Source organism: Mycothermus thermophilus, assembly GCF_041956435.1.
Source record: "Mycothermus thermophilus strain CBS 625.91 unplaced genomic scaffold VTJ04scaffold_6, whole genome shotgun sequence".
In the NCBI taxonomy this organism is placed as follows: Eukaryota; Fungi; Ascomycota; class Sordariomycetes; order Sordariales; family Chaetomiaceae; genus Mycothermus; species Mycothermus thermophilus.
In genome coordinates this window covers 2,179,139-2,202,178 of record NW_027191432.1, presented here as the reverse complement: position 1 = coordinate 2,202,178, position 23,040 = coordinate 2,179,139, and the positions used below count along the sequence as shown (strand labels likewise).

Below are 23,040 nucleotides of genomic sequence, written 5' to 3'. Positions count from 1 at the left end.
CTTTCTAATCCTTCCTGTCCTCCCCATTTTTTCCAACTTTCCCATCCTCCCAAAAACCCATCCACACATACCAGACAACCCACCATGGCTCCCGCGATGCGTCTGGCCACCTCGGCCCTGAGGTCCTCGTTGAGGGCTCCCTCGCTTGTCTACCGCAACGCTGCCTTCAATGCCGCCCGCTGCTACTCGTCCAAGAGCCAGGTACGCCCATTGTCGGCCCCGAACCACCGCCCGACCATCCGGCATGTCCAATTGACCATGTAACCCTGCTGCAGACCCTCAAGGAGCGCTTCGCCGAGCTCCTCCCCGAGAAGATTGAGCAGATCAAGACCCTCCGCAAGTACGTGCTGCTTGCCCCTCAACAACCCATACTGTTGGTGTTCAATGGTGAGGAAAGGTTCTGCTGACATGTGCCCTCGTTGCTTGTCCGCAGGGAGCATGGTTCCAAGGTTGTCGACCAGGTCACCCTCGACCAAGTATATGGCGGTGCCCGTGGCATCAAGTGCCTCGTGTGGGAGGGTTCCGTCCTCGACGCCGAGGAGGGCATCCGGTTCCGTGGCTATACCATTCCCGAGTGCCAGAAGCTCCTCCCCAAGGCCCCTGGCGGCAATGAGCCCCTCCCTGAGGGTCTCTTCTGGCTCCTCCTGACGGGCGAGATCCCGACGGAGCAGCAGGTGCGCGAGCTGTCGGCCGACTGGGCTGCCCGCTCCGAGGTTCCCCAGTACGTCGAGGAGCTCCTCGACCGGTGCCCGACCGACCTCCACCCCATGGCCCAGCTCTCCATGGCCGTGACGGCCCTCGAGAAGAACTCGGCCTTTGCCCGCGCCTACGCCAAGGGTGTGCACAAGAAGGACTACTGGCACTACACCTTCGAGGACTCGATGGACCTCATTGCCAAGCTCCCGAGCATCGCCGCCCGCATCTACCAGAACGTCTTCAAGGGCGGCAAGGTTGTCCCCGCCGAGAAGGACAAGGACTACGCCTACAACTTTGCCAACCAGCTCGGCTTCGGCAGCAACCCCGACTTTGTTGAGCTTCTCCGTCTCTACCTGACCATCCACACCGACCACGAGGGCGGCAACGTCAGCGCTCACACCACCCACCTGGTCGGCTCTGCCCTTAGCTCGCCGTTCCTGTCGCTGGCCGCCGGTCTGAACGGTCTTGCTGGTCCTCTGCACGGCCTGGCCAACCAGGAGGTGCTCAACTGGCTCACCGAGATGAAGAAGACGATCGGCGACGACCTCAGCGACGAGGCCATCACCAAGTACCTCTGGGACACTCTCAACGGCGGCCGCGTCGTTCCCGGCTACGGCCACGCCGTCCTCCGCAAGACGGATCCTCGCTACACTGCCCAGCGCGAGTTCGCCCTGAAGAAGATGCCCGAGGACCCCATGTTCAAGCTGGTCAGCCAGGTCTACAAGATTGCCCCCAAGGTCCTCACCGAGCACGGCAAGACCAAGAACCCCTGGCCCAACGTTGATGCCCACTCTGGTGTCCTTCTGCAGTATTATGGCTTGACTGAGGCCAACTACTACACTGTGCTGTTCGGTGTGTCGCGCGCCATTGGCGTCCTGCCGCAGCTGATCATCGACCGTGCCGTTGGCGCCCCGATTGAGCGGTAAGTTTTAAACTTTGACACTTTCTTCCCGCCCGCATGGCCCGTGCGATGCAACTCTGCAGTCTAGTCTAGTGTAAGAGCGGATCCGCTGACTAAGATGACTACACGACACAGGCCCAAGTCCTTCTCGACCGAGAAGTGGATCGAGATTGTCAAGAAGCTTTGAGAGGTTGTATGAATACCATGGGATGAGGAAAAATGGGGTAGGGGGTGATAGGTTATGGTGCTGGGGCACGGCGCTAGGGTTTCGTTTCGGGTTTAACATTTCATAATAGAATGGATGGGACATCTAGCGGTTTCTCCTGCAGCCCGGCATGGATGAGAAGGGTGTACGAGGAAGTTGTGAGACTGGGCGGATTTGCTATCCATTGCGGTTGTACTCTTTACTGTTTCCCTAGGTAGTCCGGGCCCTGGATGGATGGATGGATGGATGGAGGATGGAATGGAAAAGTTGTCATGTCACACCGACGGGACGAGTTGCTTACTACGAAGTTCTATGGATTGCCCCTTTTCACTTTACACCAAGCATGATGCATCGTGATCCAAGATGCGGTGGGAGGATCGGAGGTCCGATGCTGACGGATGAGGGAGGTTGGATTGGAACACTGGCATTTGGCGGTGACGGGGACACGTACGTACTCGGGAATTTTACCATGATCCGATTGTGGTGGTTTTCGTCTGTTATTCAGCAGTGGTGGTTTGAAGATGGGGTTCATCTGACATTGGATGCGCTCGCTGACACGGGCAGATGACAGATGACATTCCGTGGATCAGAGACGGTCCATGGCCGGCGTCCATGTCCGTGGCCGAGAAAATGTCAAACTGACCCTGTCGTCCGTCCCTGTCGTCCCGTCCTGCGGTTCGGGACCCGAGGAACCCTTCGGCGGGCGGCTTCCAGGTTCCCGCCAAACTTTGTTTTTCCTTGACTGCTCTTGGCTGGGCGCTTTCCCCAAAAGCTGGTCCGGCAGCGATCCATGGATCGGGCCAAACCCCAAAGGGAGTTTGCGTTGAGGGTGCCGAGGATGGAGCGTTGGGCGACAGAAGGGGCGGCCGGCCAATCACGCGCGTCTGTTGAGCCCGATTTGACCCCTGGGGCAGGAGCGGCACGGGAAGGCAAGGGGGACCTGGGGCCTGGTCGGGTCGGGTGCAGTGCCACGAAGTCAGCAGCGTGTCAAGGGTGTTAGGGTGTCAAGGACCGCCATTGTGAGTTTGCAGGGGAAGTTTTTTTTGGGAGATTTTTTGGTTATCGGGCCAGAACACAGGAAAAAAAAAAAAGAGAGAGAAAAGGGAAAACTCTGAAAGAGATTGTAATCTCTCGCTCGAACTGCTATCTTTGTCTTCCTTCCTTCCTCCTCCTCTTGCATCCCATTCCATCCCATCTCACAACTCTCACAACACTCACACCTCTCTCTCGGCTACAGCCACACTTGGCCCTTTGCCCGCCCGACCACTCGCATTCTGCTGCATCCAGAATTCCGCACTCGGAGACCATTTCGACTGTAAGTGTGGAACCCCCGGGCCTCTTGTCGCATTGCCCCTCGATATCCTCCATTGCCGCATTGCCGCGGGTACAAGACGCCCAAAGTCTCCAGAAACCCACTCCGACAATCCGCACATCAGTAACACGTGCTCCTTGCTAGGTTCCCTGACTCAGGTCGAATACCCCCCGGATATACTTTGTCCGACACCGAAAGTCTCGAGTCTCACAGCCGTCTGTCTGCTCTCTTCTCGAACCGCCTCTCCTGAACTGCGCCTTTTGGTCGTTTGACTTGGTCGACGTCCATATCTTGATCCCGTCGAGCCCGATCCGTGTGATTCCGCATCCCTCGGCCGAGCTTCGTCTCTAAACTTCAACTTCCCTCTCTCTTTTCCTCCCCCTTTTTAGCGAAGAAGCGCCCGTTCTGCCCTTGGTCAGGGCCCCCTTTACCGCAACACCCGCCTCGTCATGTCCGCCGCTGTCATCCCCGCCCCGGCCTCCGAGCCCCCCAAGCTCGAGAAGAAGCCCATCAAGTTCAGCAACTTGCTGCTGGGCGCCGGGCTCAATATGTTCGAGGTCACCACCCTCGGACAGCCCCTGGAGGTCACCAAGACCACCATGGCGGCTCATCGCGGGGACAGCTTCGCGATGGCGCTGAGCCGTATCTGGAACCGCGGCGGTATCCTCGGCTGTAAGTTGATACTCTTCCAAAATCACATGCTCCCAACCCTACTACTACTGCTGAACCCCCCGCTCGCTGACACCATGCGTCTGCCACTACAGTCTATCAAGGTCTGATCCCCTGGGCCTGGATCGAAGCGTCGACCAAGGGCGCCGTGCTCCTGTTCGTCGCCTCCGAGGCCGAGTACTACGCCCGGGCCGCGGGCGCCAGCGAGTTCGGCGGCGGCATCATTGGCGGCGTGACGGGCGGTGTTGCTCAGGCGTACGCGACCATGGGCTTCTGCACGTGCATGAAGACGGTCGAGATCACCAAGAGCAAGGTGGCCGCGGCCGGCGGCAAGGTGCCCGGCACCTGGGCCACCTTCATGGACATTTGGCGCCGCGAGGGCATCCGCGGCATCAACAAGGGTGTCAACGCCGTCGCCATCCGCCAGATGACCAACTGGGGCTCGCGCTTCGGTCTGTCGCGCCTGGCTGAGCAGGGCATCCGCAAGGTGACGCACAAGGAGAACGGCGAGAAGCTGAATGCTTTTGAAAAGATTCTGGCTTCCACCCTCGGTGGTGGCCTCTCGGCCTGGAACCAGCCCATCGAGGTGATCCGCGTCGAGATGCAGAGCAAGAAGGACGACCCCAACCGCCCCAAGAAGATGACGGTCGGAAACACGTTCAAGTACATTTACGAGACGAACGGTATCAAGGGCCTCTACCGCGGCGTCACCCCGCGCATCGGCCTCGGTGTTTGGCAGACGGTGTGCATGGTGGCTCTCGGTGATATGTAAGTTTCTTCTGCCGGTAGAGAGTTGCAGAGCATTTTTGCTGACAGACTTTTGTTTAGGGCCAAGACATACGTTGAGAAGCTCACGGGCGAGAAGGTCACGGCCAAGCATTAAATGTTTTGCCGCTGGCTAGCGATGCTTTATGTTGACTGGCCTGAGTGAGGGTTGTGGGATGGATGGAGGGGAGGCCAGTGCACAAGAAGAGGGGAGGACCGGGTCTAGGAATACCTTACCTGACCTAGGGTATGCATGATAACGATGATGCCTTAATTAAGGGAGGGTTCGATGATATTTCGGTCTCTGGCGGCTTCTTCTTTTTTTTCTTAGAAGGCTTGCGGGTTATGGGTGGTTAGTATTGGTGTGGTGGTGATGGTGGTGGTTACGTACTACCTATTACGACGCAGCTACAACGCCTTTTTCCGTAATACAGTATACAGGTTTAAATAGGATGGATGGAGGGGACAATGAGTGTTCTTGGGATGGATGGATTGAGGGAGATTGGGTGGGTTGGTCAAGGTCGACATAGAGAACGGCGGTGGAATTCATATTGAACTTACAACCGCCCATATATGCTGGGTTCTTTTTGCTTGTGTATGTGTCAGGGTCTGCTGTGAGATTGGGGATGTTGAGTGATGGCCATAAGCTCTGTGTGTGCTTTAGGTTTTGGTGGTGAAGGATTGGTATTTCGGATCCCTTTCTCTCTCAACGTACTGTTGGTGAAGGCTTCTGTATCACCTAACCAGTGACTTCTTGTTTATTTACTTTAAATTCTCATCTCTAGAAACCATAATACAAGCCGGAATTACACCTAAAACCTTGCCTATTCCTGTCACTCTCTATACTATAGAAAAACGAGTGTATATCTCCACCTCCATCCATCCTGGTCCGTCCCATGCCGGCCAACACTCAGTTTTAATTGCTTGACATCTTGATATGGTTGTTGTTACAGATGCAGGTATGTAAGGTAGGGATATACAATCCTCACCCATCCCCACAATAAGGTTTCCGTCACCTAGGTCAGGTAGGTAGGTAGGTAGGTACGTACGTACGTACGTGAGCACCTGATGTCCCTGAATAGGTACCTACCTAGGTACCATCAAACCGACATCATGGATCACGGCCCACCACCACCCCCGCCCGCAATGATGGCAATCTGGTGGGCCCGCCGGCGGTCGACTTCCTTTTTGAGCATGACCAGGCAGGTGGTGACGATCGTGATGGTGGCCATTTCGCGGTCTAGCTTCGACCTTGGGGGGGTGGTGATTTGATCCCGACCCTCCTCCTCTTCTTGGTCTTCTTGCGCAGAATCGTTCCAGAGGGACAGATCAATGACTAACCTCCCGCCGTTGCCTGCGTAGCATGCGCCGCTGCCGGGCGTGCGGAAGGAGGAGGAGCGGAGGAGGTAGGCGATGGGCCGGCGGAGGGTGGTTGTGGTGGGGGGTTTTGGATGATGGGAGGTGGAGGAGAGGTTTTGGGCGTTGGCGATAGTGGTCAGGCGGGAGAGGATGAGGACGTTGTCCAGCTTGTTGTGTTTGGAAAGGTCTTTTTCTTCTTGTTCTTTACCCTTCCACCTCCCATGACCACGGTTATGACCGCCGCCGCTGCTGCTGCTGTCGGCGGTAGCGGTAGCAGTAGCAGCAGCAACAGTGGTGGTGGTATCCTCGTCGTCGTTGGTGAAAGGGTTTGTTGATGAGGAGTCAACAAGCCGCGGAACCAACGTCTGAGCGAGGTGCTTGCGTTCCGCCCGCGAGGCGTAGCGCCATTCGAACGTCCCCAGCCGCGTGCGGAAGATTGTTGTGCGGGTGAGGAGGTTGGGATGCTCAATGGGAAAGGTGTCCCATTCTTCATACTCCTCTTCCTGTTCCTCGATTTCCACGCCCGAGTCGGCTTCGTGCCACCCTTCCGAGTGCGGTATGGCGGATGAGGAAGAAGACAGCTTGTCCCGAGCCTTTTTCTCCCCGTACAGCAGCCTGTACAACACCTCCCGCGAAAGGGGCCGGGAGTAAGGGGAAAATAGACGGACGACGGGCGGGCGGCCGGGCCCGAAGCGGTAGCGGGTTGTCGATAAGACTTGGATCGGCGAGCCATTATCGTTCTCCTCCGGGGTTGGGGTTGTTGGGACGGTGAGATAGCAGCTCCCGGACCCGTGCTCGGGGCGGATCGAGATGAATTCCAGCTTCTCATCGTGGTCGCCGAGTTGTTGTTGGAGGGAGAAGATGGGGATGGTCTCGGGCCGGGTCGGAAAGGGGTTGGAGAACCAGGATTTGCCGACGGTGGAGAGTTGGAGTTGGAGGGTGGGGTGGAAGGAGGGGTTTGATGATGATGATGATGATGTTGAGAATGAGGGGAAAGCTTCGGCATAAGATGGAGGAGAGGAAGTCAGAGATGTGCGCACGCTTGTGAGTTCGATGTCGGCTTCTCCTCCTCCACTTAGTTCGGAGCCTCGGGTTGGGGTGTACTCAGGGGGGAGGGACCCGATGGAAAAGCGGTTGCGGAGGGTGGTCATGGCGGATATGTTCCAGGTTGGAGGTGAGAAATGGTGGTGATTGGGTTGGTTGGTGAGTGAGGTGATGATTGTTGAGGTCAGAGGGGAGGTGATGGTGCGGAGGAGTTGGCTGTCTTTTTATATCCTTTTGATCCTTTCCTTGCCGCTCTCAGGGATACCAATAACTAGCCTCACTTAACGAGGAATACGGTTTGGTGTGGCCGAGATAAGTAGGTATCAGCGAGTGGCTTAGAGCAAGCAGCCCAAGGCTGGTCACAAAGACGTCACTCGGAGGTGTCAGTGTCAGCCCCGGGGGACGCCCGCCGATCGGGACCCACGCACCCGGACCGGACGCTCAGCCAATTCGGTATCGATGCGAAATACGGGAGTGGGGCCGGACGGATGTGGAGACCCCGGACCCGGCAGACTGGAGATGCGGCCGCCGGAGACTGTCCGGGGCATGACCACTTGACCATGCGGTTATAGTAGGTCGGGAATGACAGGGCGACATAGTCGTTGGAGAGCAATGCATGCGATCCTCCTTGAACACAAGAGCAATGACGTTACAACAGACCAGGGAATAAGTAACTGTAGTAATACGGAATACGAGATATGCGAGAGTAGAAATCAACATGCATGCACCGAGATGGGATTACCAGATATAGGTGTATACTCCGTTTCTCTTTAAATCCCCCCTCAAAACCACGTCTTCCCAAAGAACCCCGGATCCTCATCCAGCCGCGCCTGCACCCACATCGGAAACTCCAAATACTCCCTATACTCGTCCTTCACGATCCCCAATATATACTTGAGCCAACCATTACTGCTGGTCGCCACGGCCGCCTTCCTCTTCTCCACTTCTGCCGCTGAAGACCCAGACCCAGACGGCAGCTTGGCCGCCCCCTTGAGCTCCGTCTCGCAGATGGTCGCCATGATCTGCTCCAGCGCGTTCCAGTGCGCCCCGAGGACCAGAGCGATCTGGTTCTTCTGGTCCACGAGCCGCCGGAACTCGTCGTGCGAGAGGACCATCCACCAGGCGTAGAGGTCTGTCAGGGCGCTGTAGGCTGGAGGTGAGGGAGAGAGTTAGCAGGTTGATATTAAACACATTCGCAGCCCAACAGAAGGGGAACAGAGAAGAAATATGGAAAGAAAAAAAAGTGAGACATACCCTCCCAACTCCCAACCCCCAACCCCTTCACAATGCCGCTCAACCGCTCCCAATACCCTCTCTCCACCTCCGTTGCCCCCTTTTCTCCCATCATAACCAACCCCTTCAACCCTTCCACTCCCTTCCTCGCCCGCTCCCTCCACCCGGCGTCAATCAGCGGCACCTCCTGCATGAACGGGCGCACAATCTCGCGCTGGCGGTCGTTCATCATCAGCGGACCAAACAAAATCTTGGCGTCGTGGATGTACATCTGGATCGCTACGATGATGACCCCGCGAATGAAGGTCATGTACTGCGCCATGCCGTCGGGGAGGCGCGGCGCTTGGTAGGCCAGCGCGATGCAGGCGGCCATCATGGCGTTGCCTTCGGTGTAGAGCGGGGTGGTTGTGCCGGTTGGAGGTGGGGGTGGGGTTGGTGGTGTTCCTGGTGGTGGCGGTGGTGGTGATGCTGGGGGAGGTGTGGGAGGGTTGGGGGTGCCCTTCTTGTCAGTGGTGCCGGTATCGCTGGGGCTGCTGCTGCTGCTTGAGGGGGTGTTGTTGTTGTTGTCGTTGGGACTGGGGCTGGTGTTGGCGGTAACAGTCTTCGAGGTGACATGGTCACGGATGATGGAAGGCGAAGGGCCGTCGAGAGCTTTTTGCATAGCCTTGAGAGCCTTGGCACGATGAGAAAAGGCTGCTTGCTTCAGCGATGGGTCGTTGGACATGAGCTCGGACGCCGAGTAGCCCAGGATAGCGTGCATGAGGAACGCGTGCTGGAGACGGCGTCAGTACTTGGGAGACTATTGACAAGATGGAAAAAACATACCCTCTCCGCGAGACACGGAATCTCATGCAACCACAACTCCTCAGACCCGATCGGATGGTGAGGATAACACTCGGTAAGAAAATGATGCAACAAGCGCATGTCTTGCAGCGTGAATAGGGGTATCTGGTGCTGCGGCTGCACAACTCCTCATCAGCATCATGTCTTCTCTTCCCCCGAGACATCTACTGCCACCACATACCTGGTGAACAATGGTCGGCATGGTAGGGTACTCGCACCGCAGGCCCTGCTTGATGCAGTGTCCGCAGGCAGGTCGAGTCTCCTGGCACTAGATTTGAAAGAGTCCGGTTAGTTCGTTCCGTTGAAGATACAGTCGGGAACCAGAAACGGGACAAACACACCTTGATCCTCCTCCTCTTGCAATTAAAACATCCCCTCCTGCTCTTTGTATGTCCCCGCCTCTCCAACCGGGGCTTCGCCGGCACCACCTCTCCACCAGCTGCAGTGGTGGCGGTGGTGGCGGTGGTGATGTTGGTGGGAGGCAGCTGCTGAGACGACGCAGATGGCAGCTCCCAACTGCCGGGATCCGAGGCCCAGCCATAGCTTGCGGTCTCAAGGGAAGGTCGGGCTGCATGAATCGGGACTGTGACCGCAGCGGCTGGAGCAAGCGGCTGTTGGCGAGCAGCTGTTTTGGTGAGTTGCAAGGGCAGGTTAGGTGCGGTTGATGGTGGGAGCTGGGCCGGTGGTGAAATGGCCGGTGGTATGGATGGGATTGGCCCTGGTGGTTGCAGTGCGGCTGTTGATGCTGGTGTAGGTTCTTGAGGGAATGCTGAGAAAGGCTGCTGGAAGGGCGATAGGGAGAGGGAGGATTGGGATAGAGAAGGTGTTGGTACTCCCGCCGCCAATGATGCTGAGTCGGAGCTGACAAGACCGAGATAACCCGGATCCAGGTCCAGGTCCAGATTCATGTCCAGATCTAGGTTGAGATCCAAACCCGTTCCCGAGACATCGGTTGCGGCCTGGAGGAAGTTCAGATAGGACGAGTAGCCACCCAGCTCAGTCCCTCCAATCGCCGGTTCCATAACATTCCCGGAATCATGCACATTGTTGGCTTCGCTGGTTGCTGCATTGACGTTATCGTCCAGTCCCTCTGGGAGAGGCAGGGAAGTGTAATCGGTGGGTTGGAACCCGCTATCCGGAAAACCCTCCATCAGCTATGCCGGGTTATCACAGGTCCAGGGTTGCTAGCCGTGGCTGATGTCGAGTGCGTGAAGAAAATGAAAGATCCGTCCCAAATAACTGCCGGCGTTGTACAAAGTATGAGCTGTCCGCTTGTACGACGCAAGGTCGGTAGGCATGAAGTCAGGTCAATTTGCCGAGGAAGACAACCAACTCAAACTATTAAGCTCAAGCAACAAATATTTCGATACTAGCTCTTTAAAGTTCACGCACCGAGCGAGCTCCCATAATATCGCGGCCCATCAAGCGTTGCCAAGCACCCCACGTCCTCTGTGTGTGTGGATCGCTGACGTTAAGCTTAACGTTCGGGCGTGGCAGTGCCGATCGCCTACCTAGGTCGGCCGCTGTTATTCGACGAGGACCGACAAGGCTGAGAGTGAGGACAGGGACGGGAGGGGACGAATGATACGCCTAGACTCGGTGACCTAGCTTGGAATGCAGCAGGGTCAACTAACAAAACAAAAGGCTGGCTGGATGTAGGGTAGAGAGGTTCGGTCCATCACATGTCACTGCTATGGCTTTAAAAGCCTCAATCCAGCCTCACTCAAATCATGATGCAAAGGACATGATAGTGGATAATCTTGTCCGTTGGGACGCAAAGGGATAGGTAGGCAGAGTCTCATTATTGGTGTGGTGGAGAAGTAGGTACTCTGTCAGCAAGCCCGCAGCTGGCACTTGGGTCCAACCACTCAGCGATCATCACCACCAAACACTCGGACTGAATTTGTCCGGCTCCGATCGCACCGCCCGGCCGGTCGACGCTAGGGAACATCCAAGCTCCCAGCAAGATGTCCGGAAAGAGCCGTTTCCGACCGGAGGGACCCGGGGACACCACTCAAGGCTGGGCTCCGGAGAACCTGTCGCCATCCCTATGCTTTCAGAGCACCACGTGGAAATAACAATCGAGTCACAAGCTTCAAGACCGGGAGTATGGACAACTGATGTCAAACCACCGTCGCACACAATCACAACCACACCCGCGCGGAACGGGTGTGTGCCTCCACGACATATCAAAAGTCCGCTGCGTCTCCACGATAAGCTCTGCCCTGCTCAGACTGTTCAAGTCCCGGGTAGTCTAGTCTATCGAGTATTTATGGATGCATTGTATATACGCACGCATATCTGCTGTCACACATGGCCACACACCCTTCCCGTCCAAAGTTAACAACAACGGTTGAACGAGAAGTGGAGGGGTCAACACCAACCAAACGAGGTCGAGCCAGGTCGAGTACCATCCGCAGCGACCGCTCACCAATCACCTCCCAGGTACCCAATCCGCCCGCCCTGACGAAATTCCAATGTTGTCTCACGACGAGACGTCATGAACTCCCACCATCCGAGACACAATACGTACTTACACTCCGGGTAAACAGCAAGAACAGGGTCCGGCGGTTGTGCTTGTGCTTGTGTGAAATGCAAGGAACATTGGATGACGAAATGACAAAACGACCGACGCAGTTATCCGTGGCTGGCTGGCGTATAGTAGGACACCCGCTGTTGTTTGCACAACATAGGTAGTTCGTGTATCTGCCGTGGGGAGGTGACGAGTCAATTGCCTGTAATGGCCCGTCTCGTCATCTCACCACCCAGGTATCTAGAGGTTGAATGTTAGGAGAGGTATGAGCCGTTGATACCATTTGCCGCTGTGAGGAGAGAGGCGGCTGTTCACACGTTTGACGCCGAAGGAGCGCGCGATTGAGGTGGTCGATGCTGTCCAGTCGATGGTTTATGACTTTGGGCTGGGGGTGTTTGAGGTCATCCCCTTAGCTAAGGCGGCGGAAGCGGTTGTAGCAGCTGACGCTGTGGCTTGCGGTCTCTGGCGCCAATGCTTGACGCTAAGCTTCTGAAACATGGAAAAGAAAGACAAGAGAAAGTTCCAAAAACTGAGGACAGAGCAGATAGAACAAGGCCAGTCATGATCCCACCAGCCGATCGCTGCATGAGCGGGAGATCCCCTTCACCCGTTATGATTTTGTGTTACGTTGTTTGCTGCTGGACAAGAGACTTCTCTGCCCACAGCAATACGAAGTGCACGACCAACATCAATGGATGGATTCCATCTCTCTCTTGAAGTTGAGATGCCGGATAGGTTTTTGTGCCTGAATCGGGCCCTCCCCAAGACAACCCCAAGATATAACGTCAACACACACCCAACCGATGTCCGTTGGCGGAACAAATGGTGTGCATTCAGGCAAATAGCCCTCGAGGGTATCTTGTGGCCCAGTGTGCTGGGTGCTACGTAGCAGCAGCAGGCGGGACGACAAGCACGTCACTCTCCCGCTGCTGACCCGCAGCTCGTCCTGGCTTCTGACGTTCCAATCTGGGCACCAAAAAAACACTGCTTCGCCATCACAGCCAAACAGGGGTGTGCATCCAATATCATCATCCACTGTTCATCACTTGTGTATGTTGTGTGTGTGCCGTCAACGGAAGCACTTTGAAAGTGCAAAAAAGTTGACAACGGCAAGGCGGATTCGAATCAACGGGATCCACGTCGCCGCATGTCGTGATCTTCTATGTTTTTTTAGATAGTTTTTTTCCTGGGTCCTGTCTGGGATGTCCGGGACCCGGTTGGACGGATCATGCCGTGGGGTTTCCGACGGCAGAACCACACAACAGGATGACAACCTTGGAAGTGCGGGGTTTGGAGGAAAGTGCCAGATTGATGTTGTGTTCCAAGTTCGGTCAACAACAACACAAAGTCGGAAGATGGACGTGGATTGCGTCTGCTGTGTGAGGGCAGAAAAAACACAATTGACCCCCGAAACAGTGTTTCACCCCAAGCACATGGCAGCCTGGTTGGTCTGGCGCGGGTGCGGTGAGGGGTTGTGCTTGTCGTGCCTGGGCTTGCGCTAGGGCGTTCCATGTTGTCCTTGGCCCGGCACCACGGCTTCGGCGAGCGGCCGAGGCCACAACAGAAATGGTAGGCATCGCGCCCAAAAAGAAAGATATGCTCCCGATGGCAAACCGGTCAATAAACATTTTCAAATATTTTTTTGCTTCCCAAGGTCTGGCCAGCCAGTATACTTACACAGTATTCTCTGTTGGAGGCCAGCCAGTGTGAATATTTTTATACCTGATGGACCGGATTCTCCGTCTGACGACAGACCGCCCAGCAAGCGAGCGAGCGAGGAGGAGAGAAGAAAAAAAAGTGCCGCGTTCCTGCATGTGCTTGCTGCGTTTGCCAGGAACAGGAACAGAAGCAGGCACAGAGAGAGGGGCAGGGGCCGTACCTTGCAGGGCTTGGCTGTCGGAGCGCGCGGAGCAATCCGCCATTAGTCAAAATATCTGAAAAAAGTGGGGAACCGCGCAAGCGGAGAGGGTCCGCCGCGGCAAGACCACCGCTCTGGTCAGCCTCACCCGATCAATCAACTTTCGTCCGGACCCCCACGGGCCTCCTGCCGCCGCCAACTGAAGCGGCAAACCCACAACTTCTTCCTGTTGTGATGCCGTGATGTGCTGGCGGTTCTTGACGGACTGGACCGTTTCTGGTCCGAGTCAGCACCTCCAGCCCCGAGCTGCTGGCTGGTGGACTGGTTGACATGTCGACTCCCTGAGGTGTTCGAGTTCGCGCTCGACCTGGTGGAATTGGTCGAATGGGGACACGGATGGCCGCGAGGTTCTACCTCTATCACCTCATGGACATCCACTGTCTGGTGGACTGTGCGGCGGCGTGGGCCGTTCGCTTCCAGGTTCCAGGCTGGCTCCCATGGCGAAGGAAGAGGCGCAACCAGGTTCTGGCCGACGGAGTGGTCCAAGCACCACCGTCCAAGACTCGTCAGCCTGGCTGTGCAGAGAACTTGTTTGTTGATGCCTCAAGGCTGTGACCTGAATCTTGTCGACAACAGTCGGCAGACAGTACGGCGTAGCAGTCCAAGTGAGAGCAGTGTAGGATCTGGCTTACGCCATGTCCAAGTTTGTGAGGTCAAGGTGCAGTCAAGGTGTCCATCTGTCAGCTCGTGCTGCTGTCCCGCCTAGGTTGGTCGAGTCGAGACCCCCTCCCAAACCAGGTCCAAGCCAGGCACAAGCTAGGCACAGGCCAGGCACTCCTGCTTGCATCCCCCTGCCGCCCACCCCTCCACCCCTGCCTGGATCGTTCCTTCTTTCCAGAATCCCACCACACCACACACCACCACCCACTCCTTCCCGTAACCTTACTTACTCTGTATATAACCCGCTCCTCCCTCGACCAGGCTGTGCCTGCCCGATCTTCTGGCTCCTTCCCTTCTCAGATCACCCACCCGTTGTCCCGGGATTTCCATTCCTTATTTTCGGTTTGCTCTCTCTTTTTTTCCAAGCCTCGGCTTCGACGAGACTTGAGCTCTTCGAGGTGGTTTGCTCTCCCTTCAACACCACCGTCAGAGTTACGCATCATTCTTTCTGCGTCTTTGACAGACCCCTCCTTCTTTTCACGAATCCTCGTGCTGGCTGTCTCTCCGCACTGAGTGCGCTCTTTTTTCCGTCCAACGACGACGACAACGACGACAACGACCCGGGAACGATTACACACATAGCTCACACAGCTCACCACACAACTCACTCCTTGGATCCAAGATGCGCTCCGCCACTCTTCTCTCTCTCACGGCCCTTGGCCTCGTCGGCCAGTCGGTTGCCAGCCCTCACTTCCACGGCTTGGCCCATCCCTACCACCGTCACCACCGGGCTTTGGCCAAGGATCTGGACAAGCGCGGGAGGACCACCACTGAGATCGTCACCGTGACGGATTGGGTCACGGTCACCGTCTACTGGGGAGAAGAGCCGACAACCTCCGCCGAAACCACCACCACCGTCGAGGAGGTCCTGCCCGACCCGACTGAGGAGGTTGTGGAAACGCCCACCACCCTCACCACCATTGTCGCTGCTGCGATTCCCACTCCTGATGAGCCTGTTCCTTCCGAGGAAGAGAACAACGACGTGCCTCCTCCGCCCCCTGAGACGACCACCATTATCGAAGAGGCTCCAGTCCCCGACCCTACTCCGGACCCTATCCCTGATCCTATCCCGGATCCCATCCCCGATCCGGCCCCGACTCCCGACCCGACTCCCGACCAGGGCAACGGCAATGACAATGGCAACGCCAACCCTCAGCCCCAGGAGCCCAAGCCTCAGCCTCAGCCCAGCCCGAACCCCCAGCCTGTCCACTCTGGCCTGTCGAAGCGTGGCATTGCTTACAACGACCCGTCCGTGATTCCTCTGTTCCTCGGCGGCGGCAACAAGATCTCGTGGGTGTACAACTGGGGCCAGTACGACGACTCGGGTGTTGGCCTCGAGTTCTGCCCCATGCTGTGGGGTCTCAAGCTCGACTTTGCTGAGAGGTGGCCTGGCAACGCTCAGCGCGCCATCGACTCCGGCTCGCGCTGCCTCCTCAGCTTCAACGAGCCCGATCTCTGGGAGCAGGCCAACATGTCTCCCGAGCTCGCCGCCCAGAAGCACATCGAGCTCATGAACCCCTTCGCCGGCAAGGCCCGCATCAGCTCCCCGGCCATCACCAACGGCGGCGGCGACATGGGCATTAACTGGCTCAAGAGGTGGTTCGACGCCTGCGGCGGCCGCTGCGCCGTTGATTTCGTCGCCATCCACATCTACGGCGTCAATGTTGAGACCTTCCTGCAGCACGTCCGCAACGTCCGCAACACCTTCAACCTCCCCATCTGGATCACCGAGTTTGGCTTCGACGGCTCCGAGGAGGACATCAGCCGCCAGCTCGGCCAGGTCCAGGCGGCTCTCGACAGCCCCGAGTTCTCGTACGTGGAGCGCTACGCCTTCTTCATGGCTGCCCAGGGCCGCATGGTCAACGGGAATAGCCTGAGCACTTATGGCAGCACGTTTGCCTATGGGTCTTAAGTCCAGACAAATGTTTGGATAGCCCCTGAGATGTTCGATTCTGTGGATGATTTAGAACCAGACATGTTGGGCCATCTAACATGTCGTGGTGTTTTCAGGGATTGTATTTGTACATATTGTGACGACTTCTCTTCTTGCACTCGCTTGGCCTGTCCAACATTGATTGAGGCAGTGATGACTTTTTTGGGGGCTTTGATTTCGACTTGTATGATTATTTTGGGTTTTTGGGTACACATGGACTTTTGGCACGGCGATGCCACATGGGCCGGGATGGGAACATAGACATGACATGATCAAATGAAAATGTGCAAGGCTGCGTTCCTGGCCGAGATGGTGACTTGGATCCTGACTGGACTCGGCGGTGATGTGTGTGATACTGTAGTCTTTGCAACTGTTCCAACATCCGGCGGTCAACTTCTGTCTTCCTCCAAACGTAGAGCAATTCCTCGTACTGTACCTTCTTGTTCAACCTCTATCCCCATCTCGTCATCCTTAATTCTCAACCAAAACAACCAACCGGGCTGCCCTTCCCTCCGTCCCTCAGGTCTCTACTCATCCACTCCCATCCAAAACCTCGCCCAACCGTTTCCAACACCTCTCCCAAGCTTTTTTACCCTCCTCCGTCTCTCTCCACTTGTTGATTTTGTCCAACACTTTCAAATCCTCCCTCATCCGCTCCGGATTCGTCGTCCCGTTGAGCACCACCACCCCGCTCCCCATCAAGAGCGCGTACCACGCCCCCGCGGGAGACACCCCCGCCCCGCGAGCGACGTCGCGGACAAACCACTCCCCGCCGGGGGGACGCCAGATGGATGCGTTGGCGGTGAGGGTCCAGAAGGCTTGGTATTTCACTTTTTCTTCTTCTCCTGCTCCTCCTTCTCCTCCTGCTGGGGAGGAGGTGGTGGATGCGCACCAACTTCTGACGCCGCGATCCCAGCGTCCTCTTGGTCCGCCGTACAGCGGGTTTTGAACGATGGAGGGCGGGGGGTGCAGGGTTTGCAGCAGGTCGAGGGGCGCGTTGGAGATGCCTAGTCGCAAAATCCGGCCGCGCTTGGTCGGGTCGGGGGAGGTGGGTAGGTAGAGTTGCAGGTGAGACCAGGCCTGGAGGGTTTGCGAGGGGTGCGGGAAGGGGGAGTGCAGGAGGTAGGCGTCGAGGTAGCCTTCTGGTAACTCTGGGAGGTTATTGACGTCGTCGGTGGCTTGTTGTTGTTGTTGTTGCTGTTGTTGAGTGGTGGTGGAGAGGTTGCGCAGAGAGGAGGCGAGGCTGGCGTGGATTTGCGAGGGGATGGGGGCGTGAAGAGGGTACGGGGAGGATGGGTCGGCAGGGGTGAATTTGGTTTGGATCTACTTATGGAGTTAGTAGGAGTGGTAGATAGCGGTTAGTTGGAGGTTGGGAGAGTTATGAGAGAAGGTTGGTTGGAAGTTTGCCTCGGAGAAAAAGGAGGGACTGGACGAACGTAGAGTTCCTCGCGCGAAACTATGCCCTCGCGAATGGCCCGGCGGATACCCTCGCCCGCGCCGGCCTCGTCGTAGTGCGTCGTCATGGCGGCCGTGTCGATGCCCCGGAAGCCGGCCTTTATGGCCTCGTAGACCAGGTCGGCGGTGCGTTCCTTTTTCCAGGCGGTGCCGTAGATCATGCGCGGCATGGCCGCTGCTGCCGCCGCCGCCGCGGTGGGTTGGGAGGGGGAGGACATGGTTTGAATGAATTTGGCGACGGAAAGGATGGTTGGGTGTGGATGGGTGGTGGTGGTGGTGGTGGTCGCGGTGACGAGCTTGGAGAGTCGGAAAGGAAGTGTAGATGGATGGGTTAGTCGAGGAAGGGAATATGTCATGGATGGAGGCAAAGGATCAGGAGAGCGTCTTTGTCACGGGGACTTGGAGATGAGGGAGTCACGCATTTGAGGATAAGGTCTGGTACGGAGGTGGGATTAACAGTCTAAGTCAGTCTGAGATCAACAAAACAGATGATTGCTTTTGAAAAGTGACAAAATAGGTTAAACTAAGCCAAAGAAATCGACGCCGTCGCCATTCCCTCACACCACCATATCACCATCCTCCTTGTCCGTTGAGATGACGTCGTCGCTGTCCCATCCGTGACCTACCGTATTCCCCCAAAGCAGTCTCTCCACCGTAACCCCCTCGCCCCCTCACCCCTCAGCGGGACAATGCAACAATGGCGAATGCGGCTCGGGGCAGCTTTCCCCGCGGTTCGGCGAGGGCAATCCCGGCGAGGAACCTTCTCGGCGCAGTCTGATTCGCCAGAGATGCTTTATAGCGGATCCGTTGGTCTTGTTGATGCAGAACACAGGGCCGTGCAGCAGGTCGGGCCGTTGAAGCTTCAGGGGCCTGAGGTTGATGAGAGCGCTAGTTAGGCCAAGGTTTCGGCGATTTACCCGCAACGCCGGCGATGCCCCGCCGTGAAGACCCAGGTAAGGAGGGGCGGAGGGGAGATGCCGATGGTAGGTAGGTCTGGGTTATAAGCTAGGGCAGGACGGCTCGTTGGATTGCAGAACGAATCTTGAGAGTTTCTGTTTTGGATCCTCCATCACCGGTGGAAAGTGAGCAGCAACAACACTCTATCCAACCATGGCGACTCCCTACACCGTCCGCTGGGGCATCATGGCCACCGGCTGGATTGCCGAGGGTAAGTGGACTCACCAACCACCCTCCTCTCCTCTCCGAAAACCACACTGACATCCCTCAGTCTTCACCAAAGACCTCCTAGCCAACCCCGCCGTCCGCGGCGTCACCGACGTGCGGCACGAGGTGGTCGCCGCGGCCTCGTCCAGCTCCAAGGACCGGGCGGCCGAGTTCCTCGCCAAAGTCAAAGCCCCCTCGACGGCCAAGGCATACGGCTCGTACCACGAGCTGGTGGTCGACCCGGACGTCGACATTGTCTACGTCGCGACGCCGCACAGCCACCACTTCCAAAACGCCATGCTCGCCCTCGAGGCGGGCAAGAATGTCTTGTGCGAAAAGGCGCTGACGGTGAATGCCGCGCAGGCGCGCAAGCTGGTGGACAAGGCCAGGGAGAAGGGGCTGTTTTTCATGGAGGCGGTGTGGACGAGGTATTTCCCGCTGAGCGTCAAGGTGAGGGAGTTGATCAAGGCAGGCAAGATTGGCGCCGTGTATCGCACCATTGGTAGGTTTTTTATTTCCCCTGATGTCCGAATAGTATAGCAGCAGCAGACCTGCTGACATCCATATCCCCCAGCCGACCTCTCCATCGGTTGCGACGCCGCCGACGGCAAGGTCGCCTTCGCTGATTCCCACCGCATGGTCAACCCGGAGCTCGCCGGCGGCGCGCTGCTCGACCTCGGCATCTACGCCCTCACCTGGGTCTTCCAGTCCCTCTACCACGTCCAGCCCGAGCGCGAAGCCGAAAAGGAAAAACCCCAGGTCGTCGCCGCCGTGACCAAGTACCACACGGGCGCCGACGAGTCGACCAGCATCCTCCTGCACTTCCCCGCGCACCGCAGCCAGGGCATCGCGCTCACGTCGCTGCGCGTGGCCAGCGACGTGGACGGCCTCGGCACGTCCGGCCCGGCGATCCGCATCCAGGGATCGCTCGGCGAGATCCAGGTGCTGGGGCCGGCGTACCGGCCGACGGGGTATCGCTTGGTGCTGAAAAATAAGGACGGGAACGGCAAGCCGGCGGTGGTGGAGGAGGAGGAGTTCCCCGTGCCGAAGGATCCGGAGAGGGAGAACTGGGGACAGGGCATGTTTTGGGAGGCGGACGAGTGCGCGAGGTGTTTGAGGGATGGGAAGAAGGAGAGCGAGACGCTGCCGTGGAGCGAAAGTGTTGTCATCATGGAAGTGATGGAGGAGGCGTTGAGGCAGGGCGGGGTGGTGTATCCTGAGGTGATTGCTACGGATGTGTTTGATGCCCAGAGCCCGTTGAATACGGGGAAGCGGTGAGGGAGGAGGTTATCTTGGAGTATAGAAATATGTTCGGAGCGTGCCGGTTCATCTGTCTGCTTTGTCTACAGGAAAACCGTGCCCCGAGTGCTGGGTAGAACAACATGTAAACTATCTTCGGCATGTTTTTTACCTGATCCTCGGGGTACGGTTTTCCTGTAGACAAAGCAGATGGATGGGCCGGCACGCTCTGGAAAGGGCAGAACCGCGGATGGATACCAGTGCTCCTGCTACTAGAATTTTCTGTTGTTTATGTTGTTGTCTTGTGAGTTTGTGTGGATGCTGCTCTTGTTGTGCCCCGGGAGGTTGTCTGGGATATTCTCAACTAAGCAGAAACTCGAATCATAAAACAAAATAAAAAAGTAAACAGAAGGAAGGAAATTAAAAAGGAACCCTATCTGGGAATTATGATATTCGTAAACTGTTATTAAGTGCTCTTATGAGTTGTCTCGGAGATGGATAGGGGATATGGTCACAGAGGGTTCGGGTTGAAATGAGTTACACTCGGCTTGTGCCCCTCAGTTTGTCTTGTTCAAGCTTCATTCATCCTCGACTTGACCTTCTTCAACCTCACCTCAGGTAACCTCGCCCTCTCCTCTCACAACCAAGGTCAGGAACAACCTCGACTTCAATCAAGACGGAATCTCAGGTACGCAAGCCGCTCTCATCTCCCGTCTTGCCAACACAGCACCACCATATTTTCCCTTCAGCCCACTTCTGCATCTTCAGCCCTCTGCCGTCCAAAAATGCTATTCAGCTATTATTTTGTGCATCTTCATGCAGCTAACTCGCAAGCAGGTACTCAAAAGAACTACTCTTCCCCACCGGTCTGTATCTCCGAGTGGCGTATGGGCCTCCATCTGCCGTGAGGCCTCTACATCCTCTCGCCAGTCAGGCACAGGAAACCACAAAACCTCCCTCCTCTATCGACAGGAAGTGCCGAACTGGACTGGACCACCATCAACCAAACCCAACCTACACCCACCCCCATCTCATCACCACCACCCTCACCACCAACCATGACCGCTGCACAATCCCAATCCCACGCCCTCCCCTCCACCTCTGCCTCCGAAGCCGTCGCCAAACTCTCCACCCTCTCCCCAGGGGACGCACCCCCCACCGACTCGGATCCGGCCGAGGCCTACGAATCCCAGCACGTGCACGCCGTCTACGAAGCCATCGCCCCGCATTTCTCAGCGACGCGGCACAAGCCGTGGCCCGCCGTGGCTTCTTTCTTGCGTGCCCAACCTCCCGGGGCCGTGGGCCTGGACGTCGGGTGCGGCAACGGAAAGTATCTGGGCGTCAACGGCGAGGTGTACATGGTCGCGTCGGATCGGAGCGCCGCGTTGGTGGGGTTGGCGAGGGAGAGGTTATGGAGGAAGGGTACTGGTGGTGAAGGGGCTGAGGGACCTGGGGTCGGGACGGGGACGGGGACTGGAGGAGAAGGGAATGCTGCTGCTGCTACTGCTACTGCTACCCCTGGAGCGGCAAATTCGGACCTGTTAATCGCCGACGGGCTCTCCCTCCCCTTCCGCCCTGGCGCCGCGGATTTCGCCATCTGCATCGCCGTCATCCACCACCTCTCCACCCGCGCCCGAAGGCAGGATGCCATCCGCCAGTTGCTGGGGTGTGTCAAGCCCAACGGCGCCGGGAAAGTGCTTTTGTATGTGTGGGCGCTGGAGCAAGGGACCAGCCGACGCGGGTGGGACGAGGGGAGCGAGCAGGATTTGTTGGTCCCCTGGGTTTTGAAGGCGCAGGAGCAGAAAAAGCAGCCAAAGCCGAAGCAGAGGAGGCGGAAGGGAGAGGAGCAGGAGCAGGAGCAGGGGCAGGGGCAAGGCGGCGACTCGGGCCCGGCTGCTGAGGGAGCTGAGGAAAGACATGCAGAGAAGGCTAAGGCTGGGAATGCCGATCCCGTTTTCCAGCGGTATTACCACCTCTATCGGAAAGGGGAGTTGGAAGAGGATGTCATCGCGGCTGGAGGGGTGGTGGTGGAAAGTGGCTATGAGAGGGATAACTGGTGGGTGGTGGCATCGAACCCGTCCAGTGGATAGTCGAGAAGAAGAAAAGAGGATGAGCATGCATGTCTTGCTTGCCCTTGGCCTTGACCCTAGACTCCAAGCCGCGAGGCACCGTCTTTTTCCCGATGAGCTGGGCTGAACGACTGGCGAACTGGTTGGTGGTGGTGACGCGTGTTCTCTCTTCTGCCGTCTCTTGACTAAGTGCCTTCGTACCACGTCGGGTTTCCAGCCTCGGTGAGAGGAGCATACAAACATAATTCGTGCTCAAGGAGCGTAAGCACATCGACCGACCCCTGCCTCCAGCGCGCGGTTCGTTCGGCTCTGTTTGTGGCTGAGAGATAACACCTTGGATGCGATCACCATCACCACCTCCAAGGCAAAGCCAACCGAACCGCATCACAGGTATCCGAAACCTATCCTTTCCTCTCATGACAGTGACGATATTCCCCAACCAATAGTATCATATGGAAGAAAACGTGATTGTCATGTGATTGATCTATCTCTAACCAAAACAAAAGTTCTTGGCTGCCTCCTCCTGAACCATGGTAAATAAACACCACCAACCATCTGTCATCACCCTCTTGCCACCCCCTTTTTGTGTTTCCCTTCCCAATGGATCGACCATTTCTCATCAGCCCACTTTACAACAACAACATCGCACACTGTCTACTCCCCGTAAATCGATCAAGATCTACCCCTATTCCTCCCAAAACAGTGTTCTCTGCGCCAGGCAGATTCGGATCTAAGTAAAATGAGAGGGAAAAATTCCACCCAATCCAATCCAATCCAACCCGGATTTTCTCACCAACCAGGTCAAGTAAATAAAACAAAAAGAAATCTGAAACACACCTCTCGTGCTCTATGGGTTTGACAAGAAAAACTGAGAGAAAGAAAGACCGCCCATCCATTCATAGGTAGATAGATCCGTTTCGTCGTCCACCCCGATGCATACATGATGTCGTTAACAATGCTGATGATGATGATGATGATGATGCCGTTGATGCTTCCTGTCCGTCCGCTCATCCATCCGTAGCCAAGTTAACCCAATCCCGAC

The 23,040-nt window shown here is 56.8% G+C and overlaps 12 protein-coding genes across 12 annotated transcripts; 8 read left to right on the top strand and 4 right to left on the bottom strand.

The window, feature by feature from the left end:
* Positions 1-84: 84 nt before the first annotated feature.
* Positions 85-1,784, top strand: VTJ04DRAFT_9209 (uncharacterized protein; the record flags this gene model as incomplete). The annotated part of the gene is made up of 4 exons (XM_069367731.1): positions 85-201; positions 276-340; positions 434-1,618; positions 1,733-1,784. The coding sequence occupies 4 exons, from the start codon at positions 85-87 to the stop codon at positions 1,782-1,784; spliced, it is 1,419 nt and encodes a 472-aa protein (XP_069216030.1).
* Positions 1,785-2,044: 260 nt separating this feature from the next.
* On the top strand, positions 2,045-3,465 carry VTJ04DRAFT_9208 (uncharacterized protein; the record flags this gene model as incomplete). Its single annotated transcript, XM_069367730.1, has 3 exons — positions 2,045-2,109; positions 3,040-3,117; positions 3,273-3,465. 3 exons carry the CDS (start codon positions 2,045-2,047, stop codon positions 3,463-3,465), a joined length of 336 nt encoding a protein of 111 aa, XP_069216029.1.
* A 98-nt stretch (positions 3,466-3,563) lies between these two features.
* On the top strand, positions 3,564-4,666 carry VTJ04DRAFT_9207 (uncharacterized protein; the record flags this gene model as incomplete). The annotated part of the gene is made up of 3 exons (XM_069367729.1): positions 3,564-3,786; positions 3,879-4,551; positions 4,612-4,666. The coding sequence occupies 3 exons, from the start codon at positions 3,564-3,566 to the stop codon at positions 4,664-4,666; spliced, it is 951 nt and encodes a 316-aa protein (XP_069216028.1).
* A 15-nt stretch (positions 4,667-4,681) lies between these two features.
* On the bottom strand, positions 4,682-5,119 carry VTJ04DRAFT_9206 (uncharacterized protein; the record flags this gene model as incomplete). Its single annotated transcript, XM_069367728.1, has 2 exons — positions 4,682-4,817; positions 4,950-5,119. The coding sequence occupies 2 exons, from the start codon at positions 5,117-5,119 to the stop codon at positions 4,682-4,684; spliced, it is 306 nt and encodes a 101-aa protein (XP_069216027.1).
* Positions 5,120-5,666: 547 nt separating this feature from the next.
* On the bottom strand, positions 5,667-7,058 carry VTJ04DRAFT_9205 (uncharacterized protein; the record flags this gene model as incomplete). The annotated part of the gene is made up of 1 exon (XM_069367727.1): positions 5,667-7,058. The coding sequence occupies one exon, from the start codon at positions 7,056-7,058 to the stop codon at positions 5,667-5,669; it is 1,392 nt and encodes a 463-aa protein (XP_069216026.1).
* Positions 7,059-7,733: 675 nt separating this feature from the next.
* On the bottom strand, positions 7,734-10,178 carry VTJ04DRAFT_9204 (uncharacterized protein; the record flags this gene model as incomplete). Its single annotated transcript, XM_069367726.1, has 5 exons — positions 7,734-8,101; positions 8,206-8,956; positions 9,010-9,144; positions 9,209-9,295; positions 9,369-10,178. 5 exons carry the CDS (start codon positions 10,176-10,178, stop codon positions 7,734-7,736), a joined length of 2,151 nt encoding a protein of 716 aa, XP_069216025.1.
* Positions 10,179-14,760: 4,582 nt separating this feature from the next.
* Positions 14,761-16,050, top strand: VTJ04DRAFT_9203 (uncharacterized protein; the record flags this gene model as incomplete). Its single annotated transcript, XM_069367725.1, has 1 exon — positions 14,761-16,050. The coding sequence occupies one exon, from the start codon at positions 14,761-14,763 to the stop codon at positions 16,048-16,050; it is 1,290 nt and encodes a 429-aa protein (XP_069216024.1).
* A 30-nt stretch (positions 16,051-16,080) lies between these two features.
* VTJ04DRAFT_9202 (uncharacterized protein) lies at positions 16,081-16,332 on the top strand (the record flags this gene model as incomplete). The annotated part of the gene is made up of 1 exon (XM_069367724.1): positions 16,081-16,332. The coding sequence occupies one exon, from the start codon at positions 16,081-16,083 to the stop codon at positions 16,330-16,332; it is 252 nt and encodes an 83-aa protein (XP_069216023.1).
* Positions 16,333-16,602: 270 nt separating this feature from the next.
* On the bottom strand, positions 16,603-17,744 carry VTJ04DRAFT_9201 (uncharacterized protein; the record flags this gene model as incomplete). Its single annotated transcript, XM_069367723.1, has 2 exons — positions 16,603-17,394; positions 17,508-17,744. The coding sequence occupies 2 exons, from the start codon at positions 17,742-17,744 to the stop codon at positions 16,603-16,605; spliced, it is 1,029 nt and encodes a 342-aa protein (XP_069216022.1).
* Positions 17,745-18,636: 892 nt separating this feature from the next.
* VTJ04DRAFT_9200 (uncharacterized protein) lies at positions 18,637-19,968 on the top strand (the record flags this gene model as incomplete). The annotated part of the gene is made up of 3 exons (XM_069367722.1): positions 18,637-18,694; positions 18,755-19,192; positions 19,265-19,968. 3 exons carry the CDS (start codon positions 18,637-18,639, stop codon positions 19,966-19,968), a joined length of 1,200 nt encoding a protein of 399 aa, XP_069216021.1.
* Positions 19,969-19,997: 29 nt separating this feature from the next.
* Positions 19,998-20,837, top strand: VTJ04DRAFT_9199 (uncharacterized protein; the record flags this gene model as incomplete). Its single annotated transcript, XM_069367719.1, has 4 exons — positions 19,998-20,055; positions 20,131-20,233; positions 20,583-20,617; positions 20,767-20,837. 4 exons carry the CDS (start codon positions 19,998-20,000, stop codon positions 20,835-20,837), a joined length of 267 nt encoding a protein of 88 aa, XP_069216020.1.
* Positions 20,838-20,987: 150 nt separating this feature from the next.
* Positions 20,988-22,019, top strand: VTJ04DRAFT_9198 (uncharacterized protein; the record flags this gene model as incomplete). Its single annotated transcript, XM_069367718.1, has 1 exon — positions 20,988-22,019. One exon carries the CDS (start codon positions 20,988-20,990, stop codon positions 22,017-22,019), a length of 1,032 nt encoding a protein of 343 aa, XP_069216019.1.
* Between the last annotated feature and the right edge of the window lie 1,021 nt (positions 22,020-23,040).